The 24895-nt window shown below is 32.9% G+C and overlaps 3 protein-coding genes across 4 annotated transcripts; 2 read left to right on the top strand and 1 right to left on the bottom strand.

The window, feature by feature from the left end:
- The first annotated feature begins 4859 nt into the window (after positions 1 to 4859).
- Positions 4860 to 7791, top strand: LOC142546535 (glucan endo-1,3-beta-glucosidase 2-like). The gene is made up of 3 exons (XM_075654297.1): positions 4860 to 5241; positions 5993 to 7246; positions 7326 to 7791. Exons 1-3 carry the CDS (start codon positions 5184 to 5186, stop codon positions 7499 to 7501), a joined length of 1488 nt encoding a protein of 495 aa, XP_075510412.1. The 5' UTR covers positions 4860 to 5183; the 3' UTR covers positions 7502 to 7791.
- A 1417-nt stretch (positions 7792 to 9208) lies between these two features.
- On the bottom strand, positions 9209 to 12780 carry LOC142546534 (THO complex subunit 4C-like). 2 transcript variants are annotated; one of them, XM_075654296.1, is made up of 7 exons: positions 12605 to 12780; positions 10948 to 11852; positions 10629 to 10772; positions 10476 to 10544; positions 9984 to 10168; positions 9689 to 9748; positions 9209 to 9586 (listed from the first exon to the last, which is right to left on the bottom strand). In XM_075654296.1, exons 2-7 carry the CDS (start codon positions 10987 to 10989, stop codon positions 9412 to 9414), a joined length of 675 nt encoding a protein of 224 aa, XP_075510411.1. In that variant the 5' UTR covers positions 10990 to 11852; positions 12605 to 12780; the 3' UTR covers positions 9209 to 9411. The 2 variants fall into 2 exon arrangements, with proteins under 2 accessions (XP_075510411.1, XP_075510410.1); XM_075654295.1 differs by having other exon boundaries at positions 11627 to 11852.
- Positions 12781 to 18428: 5648 nt separating this feature from the next.
- LOC142544769 (uncharacterized) lies at positions 18429 to 23781 on the top strand. The gene is made up of 16 exons (XM_075651809.1): positions 18429 to 18576; positions 18874 to 18997; positions 19966 to 20029; positions 20150 to 20271; positions 20366 to 20419; positions 20546 to 20665; positions 20751 to 20870; positions 20979 to 21114; positions 21403 to 21573; positions 21669 to 21821; positions 21966 to 22163; positions 22271 to 22412; positions 22500 to 22656; positions 22750 to 22866; positions 22956 to 23082; positions 23322 to 23781. Exons 2-16 carry the CDS (start codon positions 18891 to 18893, stop codon positions 23568 to 23570), a joined length of 2037 nt encoding a protein of 678 aa, XP_075507924.1. The 5' UTR covers positions 18429 to 18576; positions 18874 to 18890; the 3' UTR covers positions 23571 to 23781.
- The last annotated feature ends 1114 nt before the right edge of the window (positions 23782 to 24895 follow it).

Raw genomic sequence — 24895 nt, 5'->3', positions numbered from 1 at the left:
GGTGTACAATATATACTACACCAACCTGCCTGCCTGCCTGCCTGCCTACTTATATATACTAATTACAACCAGCTTAATTACCCCACGTGGCACTGTCGCCGACCCAAAGGAGAGTGCTTTGTTGTGCCTTCCACTAATTAAAAACCAATTACGTTTTTTTTAGGGGTTTTATTTGATCTTATTGAATTGTCTTGGAACATATATAATTTGTTCGATCGGATCAATTAAAATTGTTGGTTCATAAACTAATATTGATTCATTTTTCTCACACGCTCCTTTAGATTGAAACAAATAAGTAACATGCAGCTAGCGTTAATTTATTGATAGCGGGTCGTGACACACACGACGAGTGTAGTCTATTGAAAAATTGAGAGAAATTTGATTTATTTTTTTTTAAATAAAAGTTATCAAATTTTTATGGTGAAATGTTAGGAGAGAAAAATATAATTGAAAGATAAATGTGTTGTATGAAATATGGATAGATAAATGGTTTATTTCGAATTATAAAAAAGTTTCATTAATATACTTAAAATTAGTTAGTCAAGAGATTTTAACTTTAATTATTAGTATAAATATTAAAATTTACGATTATATTTACTTTATCGGGCTTCAAAAAGTCGAAATAATAAGCTCCATCTAACCCAACTTTTATGTATCATGTGGCCCTGATTTAAAAGAGGATAATATATTATATACATTCGTTAAAAAGGACTTTTTTTAAAACCAAATATACCAATCAAAATTGATAAAAATTTTAAAAACACGTAAATTTAAATTGGCTGGGATTTCAAAAATCCAAACGTGTAATTAGTAAGAATACTGCCAACTCCCACGTGTGTGTATGTCAACCTCAGAAAGTGCCACCTCAACCGCTCTTAATTTCTCCTTCCTTGAATTTCAAGCAATATACACACACACAAATACATAATAAATACACTCCGAATAAATAAGCAGATATACACCAACTTAAAATAACTCGTTCTTGCTCAGATTTCAATGTATCTTCCGAACACACCAATTTGACATTAAAAAAAAAATCAATAAACATTTCGAAGGGAACACATTTATAAATAATATTATAATTTCGACTCATTAAAATACTTTATTCTCTCCAGCTCATTTTTCACATCAAATAATACTTTAAATTCCAAATAACTATGCTATTTTCATGTTGTAATTTCCTTTTATTACCGCAATTAATAATAAAATATCTAAACACTAATTACGCGATTGATATAAAGTAATCCCAATATAATTGGGTCGTGTGGATTATCATTTCTCACATATTTTTAATGAAAATATATGAGAAAAACACTCTAGATAATGTAGGATCGAAAAAATCCATTTTACAATATAAAATTTTAAATGCAATGCAAGCTATTGATGAATTCATGAATATTATAATGAGTTTATATTGTATAGAAACAAGAGAATGTTCAAAGTGAACAGGGATTACTCTGAAAATACTGTGAATGCATTCATTAAAGTCAAAGGTAAACATCACCATAATGGTAGGGTTCTCTTTTGTTTACTATTTATTTATTATTTCAAATGTCAACGTCACACGCAACACAGAACGTACGTGCTGACTAAAATATTTTTTGAGATCAAATATTGTTCATTTTTAAGAAAAAATAAAAAAAAACTACGTGGGGATATTAGGGAAAAGAACAAATTAAGTGGTACTCGCATTTATTAAAAACAGATGGACTCTCCCAATTCAACAAGTATGCGTCATTTTATTGGAAAAATAATTATGATGCAACGGACATATCTTTGATTTCAGAGTGTAGAATTAGGGTATAAGCTAAGTATTTAACAAAAATAATCATTACTTGGCTGTGATTTTTAGTTATAAAACTCGATTTTAGAATTTCCAGGTGGATCCCAAATCATAGAAATTTAAAGTGGAAAATGAAATCCATAGTAAATTATAGCCACCGAATAAATCAATACGCGTTTTCTGAAAGAGAAGAAGTGTTGAAAAAGTCAAAGGAGGGATGGGATCCAATCATTTTATCATTGATAAATCCAGTGTGAAATCTATCTCAGCTCCGCCATCAAATAAAATTGACTGAAAACGTAAAACTTAGAATTAATTAATTATTCAAATCTACGTTTTAGTTTTATTAATTTTCCTCCTTCGATAAATTAAGATAAATATTAAGCATCGACGACATATAATGGACATACAACGTAGTGTAAAATAAAAAAATAAAATTAATACTCCATCACTGTGGATTTTCAATATGTTAGACGATCCACGTGATATTTTTTTTGTTTTAGTAAAGGGAAGGGAGAGCTTTCCCAAAATTAGGAAAGGAAATTTCAGTAAAACATTTAGGTTGCATTTTTCGAACGCATTAGTTACATAAAATATAATAAATTTCAAAAATCTTTATTATTAGACGAACTTGAAATATATCGATCCAATAATTACAACATTAAATTCCACAAAATGTCCTCACGATACTATTGATATTTGATATAAAAATGAGATGTTGGTATTTAATACATGCACATTATTATATCATTAAATATATACTTCAGTTGGTGCATATCAATATACAACCCATATGTTCAGACACGCACACACACACTCTCTTATATAATCTATAGATACAGCCCTGAAATAATTATTAGACGGTCAAAATGATTGAAAATTAAATACGTTTTATTTTTTTTTTATGATATAGTATGTAATATTTATAATTACACGACTGTCGAAATATAAATTAAAATTTGTAGTCGTTACAAGGGAAAGGGAAGATAGAATTATGATAGTCCAAAGTTCGAATGCATAATTTGGTTGGAAAAGGAAACGTTTAGTGCGATAGAGAGGTGGATGAAGAGGAATGGCTTGGCAAAAGCAAATGAAACCCTTTTTTCATAATGACAATTACCTTTCGGCCCCGCCATTATTTGTATTTTATATCGTATTACATTCTGAAAGTTTTGAAATAATTTTATAAAATATCTAAATAAATCGCTATATTTTGAAATTGGTTATGTGGAACCCTCTACCTTCTCAAGCATGCATTCTCTATATCATTTGGCGAATCTCTTCTTTTCATGGATTAAATGACTACTTTACTTTTATGCAACATCACATTTGGACCAATTCAAAGATATTTTTCTCAGACATCGATGACATGAAGTGAATAGTTATATATATTGAATTGGTCAAAATGTGTGTGTGTGTATATACTATATACATATTGATATGATCAACAGTCGTGTTCATCATTGAAGTGACACTCACTTATTTGACATGATAAAACATATAAAATTGTTAATATCTGATACTTATAATATATTATTATCGTTCCCTCGTTAATTTATTCTTATCGAAAAAACAAGTCATCATCCAAAGAACTTTGTCGATAAAGTTTTGATAAAAGTTTAATCAATCATATTTATTTATATGGTCGGTCACTCACAAGCACTCGACATATCATGAGATGCCTTCAGCAAACAAATTCTTGTGTCTTCTAATGTGCATGATGACCTGAGCAAGCCAGTTTCTGATGTCTTGCTCGCGTCAGCAACTCTGGTGGCACTTTCCTGACCCAAAACTGCATCCGGTTTCAGTTCAGACATAGACCAGGTTTTAATTTGAATATCTATTGTCCTAAGTGATTGATATATATTAGTACCAAGTATTGATTGCATTTATGTTTTATACACATGCTTTCATTTTTTGAAATATTTTGTTTTTATTTAAGGCATCCGTTTTGTTTAATTAATTAATTATAGGAAAAATTTGTGCAACACTACTGATATATACATAATAAAACATAAAGGAGCAATTTCACATTTAATGTCTAATCAATAGAAGTCACAAATGAATATAAATAATGATATTATATAATTTTTTAATTAAATTTTACTCAAACATCTTTATCACGTTTTCTACGATGACTTGGCAACATAGTGTTGTATTTTCCAAATTCTGGTTTTATAATTTGATCCATAAATATAAAAAAAGAAATAAAAACCCAGTGTTGGTTTTTATGGCCCAAGATCGCGGCTTGGTTGGTCCTCAAAACGGGCCAATTCTTTTACATATATTGGGCTTCTTTATTTGTATTTATCTACCATTCAAGCCCACCCTTTCCCTCAGGGCTCAGTTTGAGCTTGGATCCAACTTTCTTCTTGTCATTTTGATGAGAATAATTTTATAAAAAAAAAATTTTGTAGAACCACTAAGGGCATCACGTTTAGCATATTGGTGTAAATGATAAAAGAATTTGATATTTTTTAAATTATAATTTTGTGAGTATTTGGATAACTAGTTTCATAATCGGCTCCACCCAAGAGCTAAAATACTTGGCAGTGTTGGGCTTTGGAGCGAATTTGAATGTAATTTTATAAATTATTTAAACTAGTCTAGTTTTTTTTTTTTTTAAATATTTTATATAATTCAACAGCAGTTAATGACTTCTCATAAACACTTCAAATTTATTCCATTTAAAAAAATATGAATCAAATAATACAAAAATGCATTTCAATATTGGAAAATTCATCATCTAAAATATCACCAAAACAATTTCCCACGTTGTAAAAATGAAAACAATACACGATACATGACCTTTAATTTTTTAAGAATATTTTAACTTTCAGAAACAGAATAAAAACTGAGAAAATAATAAGAAAAGAAAGATGAAGATTTTGACCGTTGAAAACAAGCTGCATTTCTCCGACAACCTCAGCGATCGTGTCAAATGTTGTAACATTATAGGCCCATCCTATATACATTAATCTTCTGTCTTTCTCTTATTAATCCGAACATCTCAAAAATTGTACCCTCTAACGGCTACCAAGAAAAGCACAGTTGTTCATTTCAAACATAAATAATATTCTCAATGTCTGTTGTGATTTCTAGTATATAAAAAATTATTGGAATCTGTGAATGCAAAAGGTAATTCCTCCCAAGGAACGCCAAGAAAATGAAAGAGAAAAGGAACAGAGGAAAGGACAAGAATACTGACGATTCATTAGCCGTTGGATCATCTGACAAGAACTTTTGGCGATTGGTGCTTGACCTGTTTTACTTTCTCTCTTAAATGCAAATAGACTCGACCCTTTCCACTAACCATTACCCCAGCCTCTCCTTCGTTTCATCTCCATTGAAGTTTCTTGGTTTTGTGCATTGGCAGTTACTTTAGAAGAACCTATAAAACATGGAATTAGTGCTGTTTATTTTGCTACTGATAGTGTCTGCTGTTTCTGCTGATGAAGGTTAAAAATCGTTTCTTTATGTTATAAGCTTTTGTTTATTTTTAAAGTTGAATTCTTCCTAAGAACAACATGCTCTTGCACAAGAAAACAGTGTTCTTGTTTCCATACTTAGCAATGAGATTTAGTGACATTGTTTCAGATTTAAGTATGGTAAGCTAAAGTTTGAGAGAGGACGTGTTTAAGATGAACAAAGATATGAAAAGTTTCTTGTATTATTGATGTTCGTGTTGTGTTATGGAGAGTATTCGTAAAATTTTTGCTACTTTATGGGTGAGCTGAGATCATTATGTTGAGTTTGATCGGCAAGCTAGTGTTTAGCAATTACAACATCATCTAATGCAGGCCCCCATTGAAGCCAAAATCTATTATTTAGCATATGTTCTGTGTTATTGCCTCTTTTTTCCCTGATGAGTAGAAGACAACATAAGACCATAAAATGAGAGAACAAAAGGATGAATTCATGGTTTCCAGCTCATTGATATGTCCTTTTATTTTTTGCTTTATCTTACAGAAAAGTCATTTGTCCAGACTCTAGCAGGAAATTGTAACCTTTTGATAGGCTTCGTATTACAGTGGAATATTTTTGCTTCCCACCATCCTATCTCTGGTCTAATTGTTGAACTGATTAAATAATGTTAACATCAATTCTACCTTTTTATGTGTTTTTGATATGCATAAACACTATATCATATTATTCATAACAGCTATATTCCAAATAAATTGGCGGCTTAATTTGACTTCTATCATGCAGATGCATTCGTTGGAGTGAACATTGGGACGGAGCTCTCGGACATGCCACACCCGACTCAAGTAGTTGCACTCCTCAAAACTCAGCAAATCCGCCACGTCAGGCTGTACAATGCAGATCGAGGATTGCTTCTTGCACTTGCTAACACAGGTATCCGAGTTGCTATCTCTGTGCCGAACGACCAGCTTCTAGGCCTCGGTCAATCTAATTCGACTGCTGCAAATTGGGTATCTCAGAACGTGGTTGCACACTATCCTGCCACCAACATTACAACAATCTGTGTTGGTTCTGAGGTTTTTACGTCCCTGCCAAATGTTGCTCCTGTTCTTGTTAAAGCTCTCAGATTCATCCATTCCGCCCTTGTTGCTTCAAATCTTGATAGACAGATCAAAGTTTCTACACCACTTGCGTCTTCCATCATTCTTGACTCTTTCCCTCCATCCCAAGCGTTCTTTAATCATTCATGGAATCCGGTTTTGGTACCTGTCCTTGATTTTCTTCAATCAACAAGCTCGTATTTTATGCTCAACATTTACCCTTACTTTGACTACATGCAATCAAACGGTGTAATCCCATTAGATTATGCTCTGTTCAAGCCTCTTCCGAGTAACAAAGAAGCCGTAGATGCAAATACACTTCTTCATTATACTAACGTGTTTGATGCTATGGTTGATGCCGCGTATTTTGCGATGGCTTCTCTTAACATCACAAATCTTCCCGTTATGGTTACCGAAACAGGCTGGCCCTCGAAAGGGGATGTGAACGAGCCTGATGCCACTTTAGATAATGCCAATACATACAACAGTAATGTGATACGACACATACTGAACAAAACAGGAACTCCAAAATATCCTGGGATCGGAGTCAGCACTTACATATACGAGCTATACAATGAGGATATGAAACCGGGGCCTCTGTCTGAGAAAAACTGGGGATTGTTTGATGCAAATGGGGTTCCCGTGTATGTGTTGCACTTGATTGGCTCAGGATCCGTGTTGGCAAATGACACAACAAACCAGACATATTGCACAGCAAAAGATGGCACGGACGAAAAAATGGTGCAAGCGGCTCTGGATTGGGCTTGCGGACCTGGGAAAGTCGACTGTTCTCCGATACTGCAGGGGCAATCATGCTACGATCCAGATAATGTGTTTGCCCATGCAACATATGCATTCGATTCCTATTATCATCGAATGGGAAAGACATCTTCAAGCTGTGATTTTAATGGGGTGGCTGCCATTACGACCACAAATCCAAGTAAATAAAATAAAGTATTTTCTCAAGAAATGACTACAGTCGTTTGATTTGTTTTACACATTTTATCGATCTTTTGCAGGTCACGGTTTGTGCATATTCCGTGGAAGTGATACAAACGGCACACTACTGAACAGCACCATACCAGCTATGGATTCGAAGAGCTCCAATTCTCCAGCCAAGTTCCTATACCGGAACTCGCAGTCATTTAACTGTATTGTAGTTGCGATATTGGGGTGGGTTTCGGTTCTTTTGTAAAAAAGAAAAAGATGGAGAATTTACAGGGGGGCAGGTAGGTCACGGTTCTTTTGATCCTCTCAGAGGATATGAGGGGGGATCACTATTGGAGGAACTTCACCAATTGCTATTCTTTTCAATGAACTCTGTTAAGCTCTTCGAATGTCTGTGGTGAAATTCTTATTTTGATTAAAATCTTTGAGGGGTTTCGATGGATGTCAGTTTTCTGCTGTGGAAGAACTTTGGCCTCTTATCTGAGAGCATAGTAAAATTGTTCCTTTGTAAAATATTACATTTTCACGTTGAAGAGCAAGTTTTCTATAATATTTCCGGCGCTGAAATCACAATATTCAAATATGCACGAATACTGTAAAAGCCGACATGCATCTATCCTGATAAAAAGAATGAAATTGGTTGAAATTTGCCTAGCTCTATTCTCTTGGAAAATGTTAGGTGGTTCTTGATTGGTAATTTTATTTGGAGACAATGAGCTTGATCAGAAGAATGATTTGACTCATGTAATGGGCAACAAGCAATATTTGTTTGAAAGTTCTCGAAAACATTGGTGTTCCTGTGTCGATGTGTTGTCACATAATTTTTTCACTTTTTTGTTATTGATGTATTTGTAGGGGTCGAATTCTTCATAAAAATATATATTGGAGGTGCAGTTTGTAAGAGCATGTTCAACGGCGCGAGGATGTGTGATGAAATTGGTAATTTCATTGTATGTTGATGTCAACGATCATAACTTGATCTCATGATTATGCGAATGTGTAAAACGAATGTTGGTTATTGCATCTCATGGTTATGCGAAGGTGTAGAAGGGATGCTGGTGTGATGAAATTCGCAACTTCATTGAATGTTAATATGTTAAAATGGCCAGATTAATCTGACCGTAGGATTTGTTGGCCAGATCTTTTAAAAAAATTGAAAAAAATAAATGTTGCAAGCAGATTTCATCGTGGAGAAGGAATCCGCGCATGCTTGCCTGCATTATCGCACTAAGAGCAATTATCGCCCCTTGAAGGACCGAGAAATTAACATGGACTTCTTCGCCTATTGTACACGCCCTAATGGTCATATAATATATTATCGGTTACGAATCAAAACATTAAACCTCGGTTAACATATGCAAAAACATGAAAAAGTGTCGACCATTTGGATTATTATATTAAATTAAGAAAGTAAAATCTGTATAAAAAAATGAAAGCTTGATATTTTTAAACAAAAATACATAGAAGACGTTGAAATAATAGATGTAAAAACATAAACGAAAGCTTCCCTTTTATAATATGGTTAATGCTTAGAGTATAGTAAATTAGAGTTTTTGATAAAATCCTTTCCATTATATTAAAACCCTCTTCTTCAGTATATCCTATATTTAGTTTTACATAACCATCCCCTGGTATCATTCACATGTACATTTGTATAAACAATATTACGGCCTAAAGAATATACACATCTCAGTTTTTCTTTAAACGATTAATAATATGATTATTTGAGCAAAGGTTTCATTGACAAAAAATTAAGGTACAGGAGATTCAAGATTTGGAAAGTTAAGAGATTGAAAAAGTCAATTGAATTTTTTTTGCTCAAATTTAAAATCGAACAAGGCTATTTTTAAATAAAAAGATGTAAAAAAAATTATAATATAATCGTTTAAAGCATGCCACCCAACATTTACTCAAATGAGCTGCAAACTTCTAAATTGAAAATGACAAGCACAAATCAGTCACAACGCAAATTAAACATAAAATGACTTACGGGGACGATGGTAAATATCATCCGATTCGAACATGCACAATCAGCCACAGAGCCAAACCAAACCAAACCCAGCACAACATGAAACCTCAGATTTGTACAGCTAAAGATCTATCTAATACATAGTTATCAATCAAGTCCCCGTTCAGAAACAGCTTTCAAGTAAACCATCAACTCTGCATAGCTTCAGAGTGATAGTTTTCCAGCTCCTTGTCAAGATCAACGGCAGATTTCTCCACAACCTTTCTCCCGTGAGCTACACCACGACCTCGACCTCGACCTCGACCTCCTCCACGACCACGTCCACCTCCACGACCAATATTTGAACCACCACGACCCCTATGACTGTCAACATAATAATAACAAGTTACAGGTGCAACTAGTAACCAGCTGATGTAACACAAATCACTGAGATAATCCAAAAGGATGGTTAAGGGGCCAACTTACATGGGACCACGGTAATTCTTGTCCACCCCAGAGCCATTGCCAAAACGACCAGTTCCAGACCTGTGTATTAGTGAAGATGCGGTTAAATGATTAATCGATCACAAAATATGATGGAAACAACCTTTCCTAAAGTTACAGCCAACTGGCACAACTATATACACAACGCAGTTGATAACCCTCTTAATTGGGCTGTTTCAACATAAAAACATTACTGAATAGATTACAAACAAAGAAGGCATAGCAAAGAAGCCAACGCTACTTCAAAGAACCAAGCTTAAAAACCAAAACCGCATACCCCATTACGACCGTCCTTTTTCCATTAGCTCCTCCAAAAACGTTCACACGAGCAGAAATGGGAATATCAGAGTCAGCACCAATTATCTCAACCTTCATGGGCTTCCCATCCAATTGGACATTGTTATATCGCTTAAGAGCTTGAAATGCATCACTCCTTCGGACAAAAATCACTTCAGCAGAACCCTGTTTAATAGACAAGGAAATTACTAAGAGAAAAGCTAAATTAAAGCAACCAAGCATGGCAATTACAGCATAACAGAGAGCATGCTTTTAGTTAGTTACATTCCTTTACACTCAAAGCTAGGTAAGAAAGATCAAAATCAAAAGAAAAAATCTGCAAGCTAGTCAGAATATGCAGAGTAACACTCCTACACAGGGCAACAACATATAAACCAAAAAACAATAAAGGTTCCATTTATTATGAGACCAGCACTCAATATGTTGAAGGGAATAAAATATTTATTATGCATCGTATAAAGCTTCAACTTACACTTGAGCGTCCATTTTTGTCATAGTGAATTGAATAACGCATCAGCTCTCCAATATCAGAAAATAGATCCTGTTCCCCATGCCCATCTTCAGAAAATATAGAAAAATATTGCAAAGACGTAAAATAGCAAAAGCCATGGCTCAAAAGTGGTACCCTTATATCTTCCATAGTCACTCCAGTATCCAAGTTGGAAACATACAACTTCGTCCCATTTACTAATCCTGATAACCCAGCAGCTTTAAGACTATCCTCAAGAAGACCATTCTGCCACGGTAAATTCTTGGTTCTGCGGAAGGTCTGATGGAAAGCAAACCAATTATCGAGATTGCGAAATGCGTCAGAATTAGACCAGAAAAATTAGTTTGAGAATCTTTTATTGAAACATCAGGAAATTTCCGCAACAAAGTCACAATGAAAAAGCTCTAAAAAGAGAATCTAATCCATTGAAAGCAAGGAATGCAATTTAGTCTACATGGTAGTTGAGATAAATCCACGGCATGCCAATTAGTGCCATGCAAGACGTGGAGCTCCAGTTCTGAAGTTCAGCGAAGGAAGCCACCTTTGCAAAACACCATGAACTGAGATATGACTGAAAGTATCATTCCCCAAGTAACTCCAGCATGTACGGATGATATAGATCATAATATCATTCTTCATACATCAAAACAATCCATCATTAACTCTCCAAATGACAATCGGTAACGACAAACTAGAGAGACCCCGGTTAATAGTTATTATCGATAAATATGGAAAAGCAGTTTCACGCTTTCAGTTCTTAATGGATGTTAATGGCAAAAGCTCTTAGCATAAAGATAATGAAGCTCCTCTATATAATGAGCAAAGTGTCATTCTTCCCTTAAGGGGCTACCAAATCTTCCACTTTTGAGATATAGCCCCATCGCAAATTGCTCGTCAGAAACCAACATTTAGAGAAAAACCTCCTCAAGAACAGAAAAACCGTCACAAAACTCAGGAACTCTTGCTACAACACAACATTTTTCCAGACTCAAAATGGTGCCTTCCCCCAAATGACGAATAGTGCGCAAATCTTTCAGATTTTGATTTCTAAAGCATAACATCTTCATGTAACGCACTAAGGGCGTAGCAGATTTGTCTATGTAATGCATAAGACATCCACAATTTAATCTTGCCTTGGCTATCATTTGAGCCGTCGGTCGAGCATTAAGTCCAAGTGGACCTCTACGAGGGGGCCCATATGCTCTCCCACCCCTGGATGATGACCCTCCTGGCCCTTGTCCCTGTCGTGCACCTCGAGACCTGCCTTGTCCTCGGTTTCGCACGCTACTTCTACGATTTTTTATCATATCGTCCAACGACATATCCAAGGAGGCCATTGACATCAAATACTGCAAATTCCTGTTAACAAGATCACCATCCAAACTAATAATAAGTTCAAGTAGTAAAAAAGTGTGGAATCCAATTGCAATTTCAAAGATTAAAGCAGATGGCAAAAAATGGAAATTCACATCAAATTTACAGCAAGATCCGCGATAAAATAAAAATCAGCTATTACTTTCAAATAAGAAAATGCAAATCAATTCATAGATACATAAAGGCCCACTATTAGAACATGATATTTCCAGGTAAGTATGAAGACCGAATGTAGGTTCATGTGCAACAAAGACCAAGTGTGTTCCACAAGATATTACAATTCTCCATCTCAATCATCCGTTATCCCAAATAGAACCATAAATCTGCAGCGGTATGAAGAAAATCTAAAACACATTTTTACCAGGGATCGATAGATAAACCAGACAAGAAACGCAAACTTGCCACTTGCACTTTTATCGTGAATAACGAAGATATAAAGATGTAGCTGAAAATCTAATTAGCATCCACCAATGCATTGAACAAGTACGGAAAATCAGATCAAAGAACAAAACGCGTCCAAGGTCAAAATTCAAAAAAAAAAAAATTACGGATCTCGATTCTTGATGTATGCAAACGAGATCTCAAAAAAGCCTAAAAAACAAATATTCCCATGATTATCAAAAAAATTCAGCAGAAAATTCATGCTACAAAATTGCATCATCATATTCGTACATATGAAAAACGAGAAAAATCTAACATAGACATCGAGATACGTGCAGTTAATAATAAAAACCAACCAGAATCAATCCCGAACAGCGACGACGGCGAATAACTAATATTCCGCGGATCGAAAATAAATCGAAATAACGATGAAATATTAGTTGGAAACTGAAAAGAAGGAGAAGATTCAACAGCTGCGGCTTGAGGAGAGTTGCAATAGAAAAGTCTAGGGTTTCTTGATGTAAAATATCAACGAAGGCTATAGCCCGTATATACATATTGGGATAGCGAGGAATTGGATCGAATCTATATATTACCCGACCCGAAATCCGGATTTTATTATTTATTTTTATAACGGATGTATAACTCGAAAATAAATTTTAAAAATTTAAAACCAAACTAGTAATTTCAAGTTTTCTTTTTGAAATTATTAAAATTAATTAAGTTTTAGATATTATTATTAATAACTAACTTTTAATTAATTGATGCCATCGTAATTATATCCAGTTTAACTGTTAAAGTGATTGTGGAACGGCTCCGATTTTAAATCGAATATTACAATTTGAGTTAGTGTGCATAGTAAAAAAAAAAATTACCTTATTTATGCTGTTTGAAAGAAAAATAATTATTTTAATTTTATTTTAGCCCAGTGGTTGTTTTTACAAGCCCAATGGATTTGCTTGAACTGAGTTGGTCTGTCGTAATTATCATAAGTATCAGTACCTTGACATGGGATGCCAAACCAATCCAGCCCCTCTGGCCCTAGTAGGGGCTCAGCATTAGGCTTGTCAAATTGGGTCAGGTCCGTCGGATCGGCCCGCCCCGCCATAAAATTGAGCGGGTTGGGTTGATAAAATAGCAGCCCGTTTGGAGGTGGGTCAAACGGGTTGAGCCCGTTTGGGTTGCGGGCCAAATGGGTTGAGCCCGTTTGGGTTGCAGGCTGGCCCGCCAAATTAGGGTAGAATTTTATATTTTTAAGTTTTATATAAAAATTCCTATTTCTTCCTTATTTTTTCTCATTTGCCTAACTTGAATCACTCTGGTAAAATCTATATGCTTCTATTTTTTTTTGAAGATGTTATACTCTTCGGTCCCCTCCCTTTTTTTAATGTTTAACTCGAACTAATCCAGAATTATCAAAATAATATAGTAAATAAAGTAATTATCTGTATTATTGAAAACATAATATTACATGAGTTAATTTTTAGTACATGTGTACGATGAAATCTTGTGTGAATTAGAATAAACACTTTATTTTTTTTATGTATTATGTTGATTGTTGTATGCTTTCAATGTCTTATTTCAATGTTTTTAAGTTTTTTATGAAAATATTTAACTGAAATATATTTTTCTTCTATGTTTATTTTAATACTGTTTAGTATTTTTTTTTAAAAAAAAATAATAAGCGGGTTGGCCCGTCTAGCCCGCGGCCCAAGGTGGGTTGGGCTGGGTTGGCCATTTAAAGGCCCGCCAAAATGGCGGGCTGGCCCGCCCCGCCCCGCCCCCGCCTAATGGCGGGTTGCGGTGGGTTGCGGGCTGGCCCGTCCCGTCAGCCCGTTTTGACATGTATACTCAGCATGGCCTGGAATCTATTGGCTTATGTTGTGGATGAATTTATTTGGATTAATTGTTGATTACTAATTTAGTGGGTTAATATATATAGTTTTATTATGTTGTCCATCAATCAATAATGCCCATCAATGAAATGATATTCGTTTATTAGATGTGATGAGACATATCAAAATTATATATCTAATAAATGAGTGTCACCTTATTGGTGGAGATAGATGTTGACATGATTAATGTGCAGCTTAGCAAAATTATTATATACATGATTAAAATGTGTTTAGACTCTTTAATGTTTTTTTCTTTTTAAATTTGGATTATTTTGTGTATAAAAAACAAAGTAGTCATATATATTTATGGAATTCCAAAATTTCATAGCTATTTATTTTGTATATTTCATAAACAAAAAATTATTTGATCATATTGGTTTGGAATTTCATCAGATATAAAGGTAGGAAGTAAAAGATTTTTTTTTGTAGTCGAAGAGAAATTTATTTTTGTCGCATCTCCATTTGTTGCGCTAGCGATAAGTTTATTCAAACTCTTTTTGGCAAATTTTCATTCATTTTACATGACTTTTGAATGCAACCGGATTATACATTTTCTTTTCTTGAAATTTGCAAGAAAAGTAAAAGCCACCTTTTGTTTCATAGACTTAAAGTAAAATAGTATGTCATTTTGTGAGAATGTTTCATGATTTGTATTCGTGATATATGTCAACTATGTCCAAATTTATAGTAAAAAATAATATTTTTTCATTGGTAATCCAAATATAATATTCACTTCACAAAATTGATATGTGAGATCGTCTCACATGAGTTTTGCGTGTAAAATAAAATAAGACAAATTTAATTGAGCAAATGAAATTTATTTTCTCAGAAAATCAAAATAGGATCATTGTAAACTTCATTGTACCACATGACTTATATATTATTATTCATCTCAATCGTGTCCGACGATCCAACAAAATATTAGTTTTGTTAAAATTGAGCTATCGAGAAATTTTAATTTAAAGTTACAAAAAACACAATAAAATTTAAGCTTGAAGCGCAAATATATTCTGTCTAAAATCACAAAGCTTGAGATTTTATTCACGCTCGCATTTGCAAATACATATTTTATTTTACATGACTTTTTAATTTAAAAAAATCAACCAACTAATCTAGCCTATGCATATCACATGATCGGACCGTATTTAACCAGTTCCAAATTACAACAAAATGGAACCAAACCATTTTGATATAAGGGTAAAAACTTGTATGATACGATCTCACGGGTCGTATTTTGTAAGACAGATCTCTTATTTAGGTCATCCATGAAAAAATATTATTTTTTATGCTAAGAATATTATTTTTTATTATGAATATCAGTAGGGTTGACTACTCTCACATATAAAAATTAGTAAGACCGTCTTACAAGAAACCTACTTTTTTGATAGCATACCAAATTAAACCAAAATAGGCATATAATTCAATCCAAAACCGAGTCAAAATGAAACCAGTTGCCTCGGTTTTGATGATTGAAATCAAATTTTTTTCTTCAACACACACACACACACACACACACATTATATGATAAATTATAAAATCACGCCAATTGATTTGGAATTAAAAAATTTACTCTTTATCATGATATTGAATCAAGTGAATTGATTCGGTGATTTGGTTTACTATACTTTATTTTTATTATACATGATGATTTTTAAAATTCGTGATTATCGATTTCCCATATTTTTATATAAAATAATTCGGGTATTTAAAAAAAAATATTTATTAAACTATTTTCTCATTATAGTTATAGTGCAACAACTAATTCATAATATAAACCGATTTTGGACCTGATGGCAACTTGTTCCAGCCAGATTAGTTCTGGATTACGTTTTTCAAATCAATCTAGTCAACAAGAATATCGGATTTGATTAAACCTTAAACCATATGAACCGGTCTCAGATTGACCGGATTAAGATGGATTGTTTCCGGACGAATCCCATCTTTTAACCACGACTATCTAGCCACACATAAAGAGAGGAAAAGAAAGGCCACCATCGAGAGCATGAAAGAGTTTTGACTATTTTTAATTAAATATAAATATTTGAACAGAGGATGAAAGAGTTTGACTATTTTAATTAAATATAAATACCCAACAATAAAAAGGAAACTAGTTTTCTGAACATTAACTTTCCAAAGTTAGGCAGCCAACTGCCTGAGAACTTTGAAAAATATTAACCTTCAAATTTAAGCATCCGTAAAATTCAACAGTAAATACCTAAACCAAATCCATAGTCAAATTCTACATTGGTTGGTGCATCTAATGATTCATAATTACCAAGATAAAATATTTCTTCTTGATTTACATTGGTGATGATGGTGTTAAAAATCGCAGGCCTATTTTTTTTAACATTAATTAATTAAAGTTCAAAAGTACAGGTATTTGTAAATCCAATCCATTTTATTAAATCTAAAATTTGAACGTACTTCAATAAATTATCAATAGCTTGTCTCTATTGGTTTACATAATACATCCATGGAACCAAAATATTGATACCCGTTTAATGACCTGGCCCGAGTCCGACCCAAACCGTTAAATATCCGAGCCCATTTATAAAGGTATGATGTGCCCTGTTTGACACAATTAATACAAACTAAGAACCAACGTCTAGTGTGGAACCTGAACTAATCTTAGCCCGATCGGGAAAAAGTTTTGTAAAAAAAGAAGGCCCGGATAGTTGAGCTCATATCAAGTGAGAGTCGAGCCCACATGAATATTGCGCTAAATATATAAATAAATATCTGCAAAAGCAAAACACATGGACAAATATTTCATGATAAGAAGAGAATCTCGAGAATATCTTAATATATTTTCAAAATTCCTAATCCATTGATAACTATATCAGATCAATACAAATCTCATAATAAATCTCGTATTTCAAATAATTTGTTTGACTAGAATTCTTTTCATATAAGTTATCTAGCCCCCTATGTCTATATGCATTAGGTATTTCTCATGGTTTTTACATTGATATTACTCAACATTATTCTTTTGTCTCAACCGTTTCTTAGAATCGAATGAGTTATCTCGAATTACCTCTCAGTATCCCTCTAACTTTGTTCATCAGTGCATATCCATACCAAAGCTCTGCTTGGCCCATCAAATCAGCTAGGAATATTTGACTCGTCAGATCAAACTCAAGTTAAATTTTTGATCCCATCACATATAAAACAACATTGACAAATAAATCAATGGTGACGGCGATGGTTTGATATGTCTTAAAACAAATTCCACCAATATCGTATAGCATAAAAATGTATAAGCAGATGAATTGTAGTTCATATGACACAAATGTTCTAAGTTTGGAACGAATTATCGGATTCGATATATAATTATAATATTCCACTTCCTCAACTAAAAAAATGTAAAAAATAATTCAACATATATATACACTTTACATAAACTGTATTGTATTTAAAAAATATATAAGCTGGTTAATTAACGAAATTTAAAACAACTCTACAAATTAATAGTCATAAACTTCAGCCAAGTGTTTAAATACAATTTTGTCATTTATTTTTGCCCTTCAAGAAAATATCTGACAAACGATATTTGGTCCTACCATTGCTTTAAACTAATACTCCGGTGCACACATTGCTTGTTTTTATAATTTTTTTATGAAAACAAAAAAAAATGTTAAATTAAAAAATGTAAAAAATATAGTATTCCGTAAACAAATAGTCACCAAAACACAATAAATACTTATCTGATTGTTACACACACTGAAGTAAAAGAAAAAAAAAAAAAACACAATAAATACTTAAATTTCGTTATTTTACAGATGTGATTGATATTTTCGTAAATAAAAAGAAAACATCTAATGATTAGAAAAAGATAAAACCATATAAAATGACTAATTTGCTTAATAATTTGACAAAAACTTGTGTGAGACGATCTCACGGGTCGTATTTTGTGAGACGGATTTCTTATTTGGGTCATCCATGAAAAATTATTACTTTTTATGCTAAGAGTATTATTTTTTAGCACAGATGACCTAAATAAGATATATGTCTCACAAAATACGACGAGTGAGATCGTCTCACACAAGTTTTTGCCCTTAAAAAACAAAACATTCAATAAATATTTTTTTAAAAAAAGAAAATTTTAACTTAAATTTGAAATTTGGAAGATAATTTAAAAGACTCGTCTCACATAATCGACCCATAAAACCGTCTCAATAGATTTTGTGATTTAAATTTTGATTTAAAAATATCTATACATATCTCTCTCTTATACGCATATAAAAGGGTGTTTTCTCGTCTAAAACACAGACATTCTTGACGAACGTAAGTTGGTTCCTTTACGTTGTAGTCATAAAATACAACTGCTCCCTCCACAGATCATCGACTTTTTGCATATAACAAAGCTGAGTTTGATTATTTGTTTCATCCTTGGATCTACGATTCTCTCTTTACACCTCTGCGTAAATTTTAAGGTTTTTTTTTCTCTTTATGCTCCTTTTTTGTCGGTGAGTCGTGTTTCTTATTGCCGTTTGCTTCAAAGTTTTTGTGTACGAGTATAGTTTCTCAAATCATATTAGCGTTGGCCAGTAGAATACTTCAAATCAAAAGTTTTTAAAATCTGAGTATTTTCTCAACAAAATAGCGTATTTGTTGTGGCTGAATATTTTGAATCCGTGTCCATACTTGTACATTAATAATTAATGGTGTCTATATTTTCCAAAAAATTGTATTGTGTACAAGAAACTAATAATATGAATTTTTATTTACAGGTAATTTGTTTAGTTTTATGAAGGCAAGAATGGAGTTTCGAACTGTAATCCGCTTACTGTTAGTATGGATTGGAATAAGTTTTCATATAATGTTGCTTGTCAACTGTGCCAAGATCCCAGACGGGTACGTTATTTACCTGCATTTTCCGAACTTTTTATTTTGTTTCTCGTTTATTTATTATTGTATATATTGCTATTATTACTTAGTTATGCATGCATGACTAAAAGTTTCATTAAATTCTAGTATTAATTAAAATATTACGTTACAATATTCTTTTTTATTATCCTTTCGTTCACTTGGCTTTTCATATTTCGCGTTTGCCTCACTAAGATTATGAACCAATTTTTTTTTTAAATTATCTTCGATTATAAGATTATGGCCATGCTTTTCTTACATATTGTGACCATATAATTTATGGATTAAAAATATGATTATAAACATATATTCAAGGGATACTTTTTATTAGGTGAAAAGTAACATTAATAGTATGAGTAATTAGCCATTAATATATAGTTAAGAATGTGAAAAGTCACTTATTTAAATAACTTCGGTCATGTAGTCAACTTTCGGGACAGAGTTAATAGAGTTTTTATAGAAGATATAAAGACAAATCTTTCTTACAAAATTGCTTGATATTATTTCGTGACATTAAGCAAATAATAAACTTTGTTCGAATAAACGGGTTTATTTAATATAATTAATTAATTTCCAGTTTGTTTAATTATTTTTCATCTAAATCGGTGAATTGGATATATACATATATTAGGTGTGGCACCAAATGGATTTCTTTTTTTTTTCTTGCTTGACGTATTAATCCTCTGCGTATTTGTGGAGAAGTTGAACGAAGACTAAGTTCAAATTTTCCAAGTACTGAACTAAATTTGAACTCTTTGGGCATGATTCGGTCTATTAATAAGCATTTTAAATTATATAAATATAAATTAAGTGACCTATATTGATTCACGATCTTCAATTTTTTTTTTAATTTACAAAAGTGATATGTTTTTTTTTAAAAAAAAACATAAAAATCAAATGGGGACTTTCTATTAGAATATTATTATTATTTGATTTTTTCTCTGTTCCTATTGCAGATGGACAGCAGACGGTAGTCTAGATTCGGCTCTTCCACTAACGCTGCGTATATACAAGCATCACGTAATTAAAGTTTTTAATTCTCTTAAAAAATGAGTAATAAATAAAAACGTTTAATTAGGCATACTTTATTGATTAATTACCTTTAATTGAGAAATATGACGAATTTATATATTTTCGCAGGTGGAGATGAGCAACGGCATTGTTAAACTGCAGTTATCGAATCCGTCGGGATTGATAACCGGGGTTGGGTATGGAGGGATTGAAAATGTACTCGAATATCGCTACAAAGAAACACGGAGAGGGTGAGTATATGTATATATATGCGATTAATACGTATTAGCTATATAATTTCATAATTTTTTTATTTATTAATTTTGGTAACTTTGTAAAATGTAGGTATTGGGACATCGTATGGAGTAATCCAAAGACACGCAACGGTTTTTTCTCAACGTAAGATTTCAAGTTTCCCGGTTATTATACAAATTTGATTAATGTAAACATTCCAAGGTTGGTGTAGCATGCATGCAGATTCCCACATAAATCACTATTTGATCTCATTTTGCATTTATTCCGCAGATTGGAAAGTACAAATTTCAAGGTTATCGCAAAAACTAAAAATCATATTGAAGTTTCCTTCACAAAGACGTGGAATTCTTCTCTGGGTGACAAAGCACCACCCCTGAATATAGACAAAAGGTTCGATGCATATTATTCAATTTTTATTTTATTAGTTTCATCAGAAATCATTAAATCTTATGCATAATATTTTTTTTGTCTGCAGATTTATAATGTTGCGTGGAGTTTCAGGTTTCTATTCATACGCAATATTCGAGCACTTGAAAGGATGGCCTGATTTGAATATAGATGAAGCAAGAATTGCATTTAAGCTTCACCAAAATATGTAATAATTTTCTCAATAAATCTAGGATAAGATTTCGTGAACTTCATGAATTCTATTTTCTCCATATATATATGACAAAGTTATATATGACATCGTTTAATTTATTAGGTTCCATTACATGGCTGTATCGGACAACTTGCAAAGGATCATGCCTACAGATTATGATCGAACAAGAGGCCAGGTTCTTGATTACAAAGAAGCCGTATTACTCACAAATTCTGCCAATTCCACTCTCAAAAGACAGGTTAATTTTAGTTTAATTTTACTATACACTTTTTTTGACGATATAATTAGAAGTCGCTATCTTTCGGTGTGTATTGAGTAAACCTCGTGACTAATGCAATAATCTACAAACCACGCTAGTTTAGGTTGGGAAAACTCTATGCCATATACTCGCCCAAGAAAATTTGTGTGGGAAAATAGAATTCTTGACCATTAATCAAACAGTCATATATTCTAATAACTCGGACGACCGAGCAATTTTGATATATTAATTAAGTTTGAGATTTATGAAAAATATTAATGAATGTAGGTGGATGACAAGTACCAATACTCGTACGAAAGTAAGGACAACCATGTGCACGGGTGGATTAGTTCCTCTCCTCGCGTAGGGTTTTGGGTGATCACACCGAGCGACGAGTTTCGCGCCGGTGGTCCTGTCAAGCAAGATCTTACATCTCATGTCGGTCCGACATCTTTAGCTGTAAGTATTTGACTTGGATCCTCGACGGTAACAGTCGATTTCTGATCAAGAATTTGACAACATTAATCCAGCTAGCTAATAATTTATGTGTGCAGATATTTTTTAGTGGGCACTATGCTGGTCCAAATTTCGGAGTTAAATTGCGGAATGGAGAGGCCTGGAAGAAGGTCTTCGGCCCGGTTTTTATATATATGAACTCTGATTCCGGAAACAAGCCGATTCCCCTTTGGGAGGATGCCAAACAACAGGTAAATATATATGATCATATCCCGCATATATGTCGACACCCGCCCCTAGTTCGTAGCATAGTTACAAGCTTTTGTAATAGTTGTTCCCTGCTTGGCACATACATACTAGCATATTAATCACATTCTTTACGCCGTGATATTTAGATGGCGATTGAGACCAAGAAATGGCCATATGATTTCCCATCGTCGAAGGACTTCCCTCGTGCCAATCAAAGGGGTGCAATTTCTGGTCGATTGATGATCCATGACAGATATATTAACAGACGCCTTATACCGGCGAAATCAGCATACATCGGATTGGCTCCACCTGGAGATGTAGGATCTTGGCAAGAAGATACCAAGGTAATTAATTTACTCGGCACGGCTGGACTAACTCAATGAGATAAACAGTAGAGTTCTATGATTATAAAGTTTCCTTTCTAATTGAATTTCAAACTATTAAACCTCAGGGTTATCAATTTTGGACTCAAACTGATGAAAAGGGACATTTCACAATAAGAAACATTAGAGAAGGCAGGTATAATTTGTACGGTTGGGTTCCAGGGATCATGGGAGACTACAAACATGGCAATGATGTAATAATCAAACCGGGTAAAAAGTTTACCTTTTAACTTTCCCACTGTCGAATGCTGATATGTGGTGTTTATAATTCCTAAAAAATGTAAATCTTATATTCAGGAAGTCAAACTACAGTAGGTGACATTGTGTACGATCCTCCAAGAAATGGTCCAACTCTATGGGAGATAGGAATCCCGGATCGTTCTGCCGCCGAGTTTTTCGTGCCTGATCCGAATCCAAAGCTGATGACCAATTTACACATCAATGGCACAGAAAAGTAAGTTAAAGCCGCTTCAAGTGTTTACTCAAATACATGGCTTGTACTTTTAGATAAGGCCAGATTTTGTTAACATGAAGTATTTGAATTCAGATTTAGGCAATATGGGTTGTGGGATAGATACACGGATTTATATCCTACTCATGATCTCGTTTACACCGTTGGGACTAGTGATTATCGAAAAGACTGGTTTTTTGCTCATGTAAACAGGTAATTTTTACTTTCAAATTTTGCCATTAAGTTTGTTTGTAATATATCTATGATCTTTACTGTTTCAATTTTTGAGTTCTATTCTGCAGGAAAGTAGGAGTACATGACTACAAACCAACCACATGGCAAATTTCATTTGATTTAAGGAATGTGATCAGGACAGGAACCTATACTCTCAGGCTGGCTCTGGCATCTGCTAATTACGGTGAAATACAAGTAAGTATTAACTAGTTAAATTTTTTATTTCGTTACCCTTTATACCAATTTTCTTTCGGCCATTCTTGGATTATTTATAGGCACCCGTTTCAACATTAATGCTGCTTTACGAAAATGTTTTAATCGATGAATTTTATCCGCAAAGAAGACGCGGGAAATATTTTAAACAGATAACCTTGTGAACAAAATGTCCTCCATGCACCTTACATTTCATATCTAACTAATTTTTGCATTGATAGGTGAGGATGAACAACCCTTATTCAAGACGGCCCCAATTTACGACAAGAAGAATAGGAAGGGACAATGCAATCGCAAGACATGGAATTCATGGATTATACTCTTTGTATAGTGTGAAATTTTCAGGGTTTCAACTGGTGAATGGAAGGAACACGATATATCTAAAGCAATCAAGAGACGAAGGTCCATTCATTGGGATTATGTATGACTACATTCGCTTCGAAGGGCCGTCTCAAGAATATTATCATTAGATCCCTACGCTATATTTTCTTCCTTTCGTGCTTACCAGAAATCAAATGATCCGCGCCATCACGATTTTTATATATGTTTTGTTTTTCTTTTGGTTATATCTATCGTAGGAATTATAGGAAGGAAACTTAATATTTAGGTCCGACCTAGCTTCCGAAGGGAAGAGCTATCTAAAAAACGATTCGTTTCATTTCATAACATTATTTACATGAATCCTTGCAATTTGTACATTTTTTCTTATAGAATTCCTTATTAATTAGTTGTCTGAATATTCTATTTTCACGTCAGCCATAATATATATATATATATATATAATTAATGAGCAACGATATATTTAATCTAATATTTGTTAAACTATAGTATAATTCTAAGGGTAAATTCATTCTTAAATTAAAATATAAAAAATTATAATTATTGGAATATTATATAATTTTACTCAAAAAAAGAGAAAATATATTTTTCAATTCTAAAATACTTATATTTGGATCATAATTTCATATTACGTATCATATCATTTTGTTAAATATTTAATTAAAAAACTAAATGTAATTAAAATAATAACATGTTCTCGTTTAAGTTTAATTTAATTATATTTAATCAAACCTTGTGGTGATTATATTCACATTTTAATTAAAAATTAATGTTTTAACAATTTTTTGTGATTTTTTTGAAATTAATTTTATAATTTACTTTATTTAAAAATTAATTTCAAAAGTTTTTATATAAAAAAAATATTTTTTATCAAATGAATTTTTTATATTAAAATTTGGTGGAGTATATCTTTGAGGTAACAGTTTTAATTAATTTTATTCATTTGAATTTTTTTTTAAAAAAAAGATCTTGTCAATAGTTTTTCTTATATATGTGTACATATATATATTTTTGATTTTGAAAATTATCATCTACTTGAGTCCAACTCATGTGTAAAATCTTATTATATTTCTGCAAATGCGAGTAAATTTATCCGGAGTAAAATTAAATTGGAGTCTATACATTCAACGAAAAGTATTTCACGTATTTTGGAAGAAAATTTATAACGTATATCCCCTGATCAATCAATTAATGGAATCATCTCACAAGATGCATCACCACTAAACACGACTCTCACTGCCCCCCGATTGCAACTTCGACGCAGTAGGAAACTTTCTGGTGTGTTCGAGGGTTTACACATTTCGGCCGCTCATTCACAATTCTGTTGTTTAGAATCGATCTCTTGTAAGTCATTTGGTACCAAAATATCTCTACTCAGATACATTAATTATATAGTTACAAGCCATACCCATACCCATACCCATACCCATACCCATACCTCTAATTTTGTAAGTAT

Source organism: Primulina tabacum, chromosome 5, assembly GCF_025594145.1.
Source record: "Primulina tabacum isolate GXHZ01 chromosome 5, ASM2559414v2, whole genome shotgun sequence".
Lineage (NCBI taxonomy): Eukaryota > Viridiplantae > Streptophyta > Magnoliopsida > Lamiales > Gesneriaceae > Primulina > Primulina tabacum.
This window is presented reverse-complemented; position numbering and strand designations above follow the sequence as displayed.

Bases quoted from the DNA above. Each gene is read 5' to 3' on its own strand.
- LOC142546535 (XM_075654297.1), top strand. From the start codon at position 5,184: ATGGAATTAGTGCTGTTTATTTTGCTACTGATAGTGTCTGCTGTTTCT. The intron at 5,242-5,992 runs GTTAAAAATCGT...TCTATCATGCAG, and splicing joins TGCTGTTTCTGCTGATGAAG to ATGCATTCGTTGGAGTGAAC. The intron at 7,247-7,325 runs GTAAATAAAATA...GATCTTTTGCAG, and splicing joins CATTACGACCACAAATCCAA to GTCACGGTTTGTGCATATTC.
- LOC142546534 (XM_075654295.1), bottom strand. From the start codon at position 11,836: ATGTCAATGGCCTCCTTGGATATGTCGTTGGACGATATGATAAAAAAT. The intron at 10,169-10,475 runs GTAAGTTGAAGC...TCTATTAAACAG, and splicing joins ACAAAAATGGACGCTCAAGT to GGTTCTGCTGAAGTGATTTT. The intron at 9,749-9,983 runs GTATGCGGTTTT...ACTAATACACAG, and splicing joins AAAAGGACGGTCGTAATGGG to GTCTGGAACTGGTCGTTTTG.
- LOC142544769 (XM_075651809.1), top strand. From the start codon at position 18,891: ATGAAGGCAAGAATGGAGTTTCGAACTGTAATCCGCTTACTGTTAGTA. The intron at 20,871-20,978 runs GTAATAATTTTC...TTAATTTATTAG, and splicing joins TTTAAGCTTCACCAAAATAT to GTTCCATTACATGGCTGTAT. The intron at 22,413-22,499 runs GTAAAAAGTTTA...TCTTATATTCAG, and splicing joins TGATGTAATAATCAAACCGG to GAAGTCAAACTACAGTAGGT.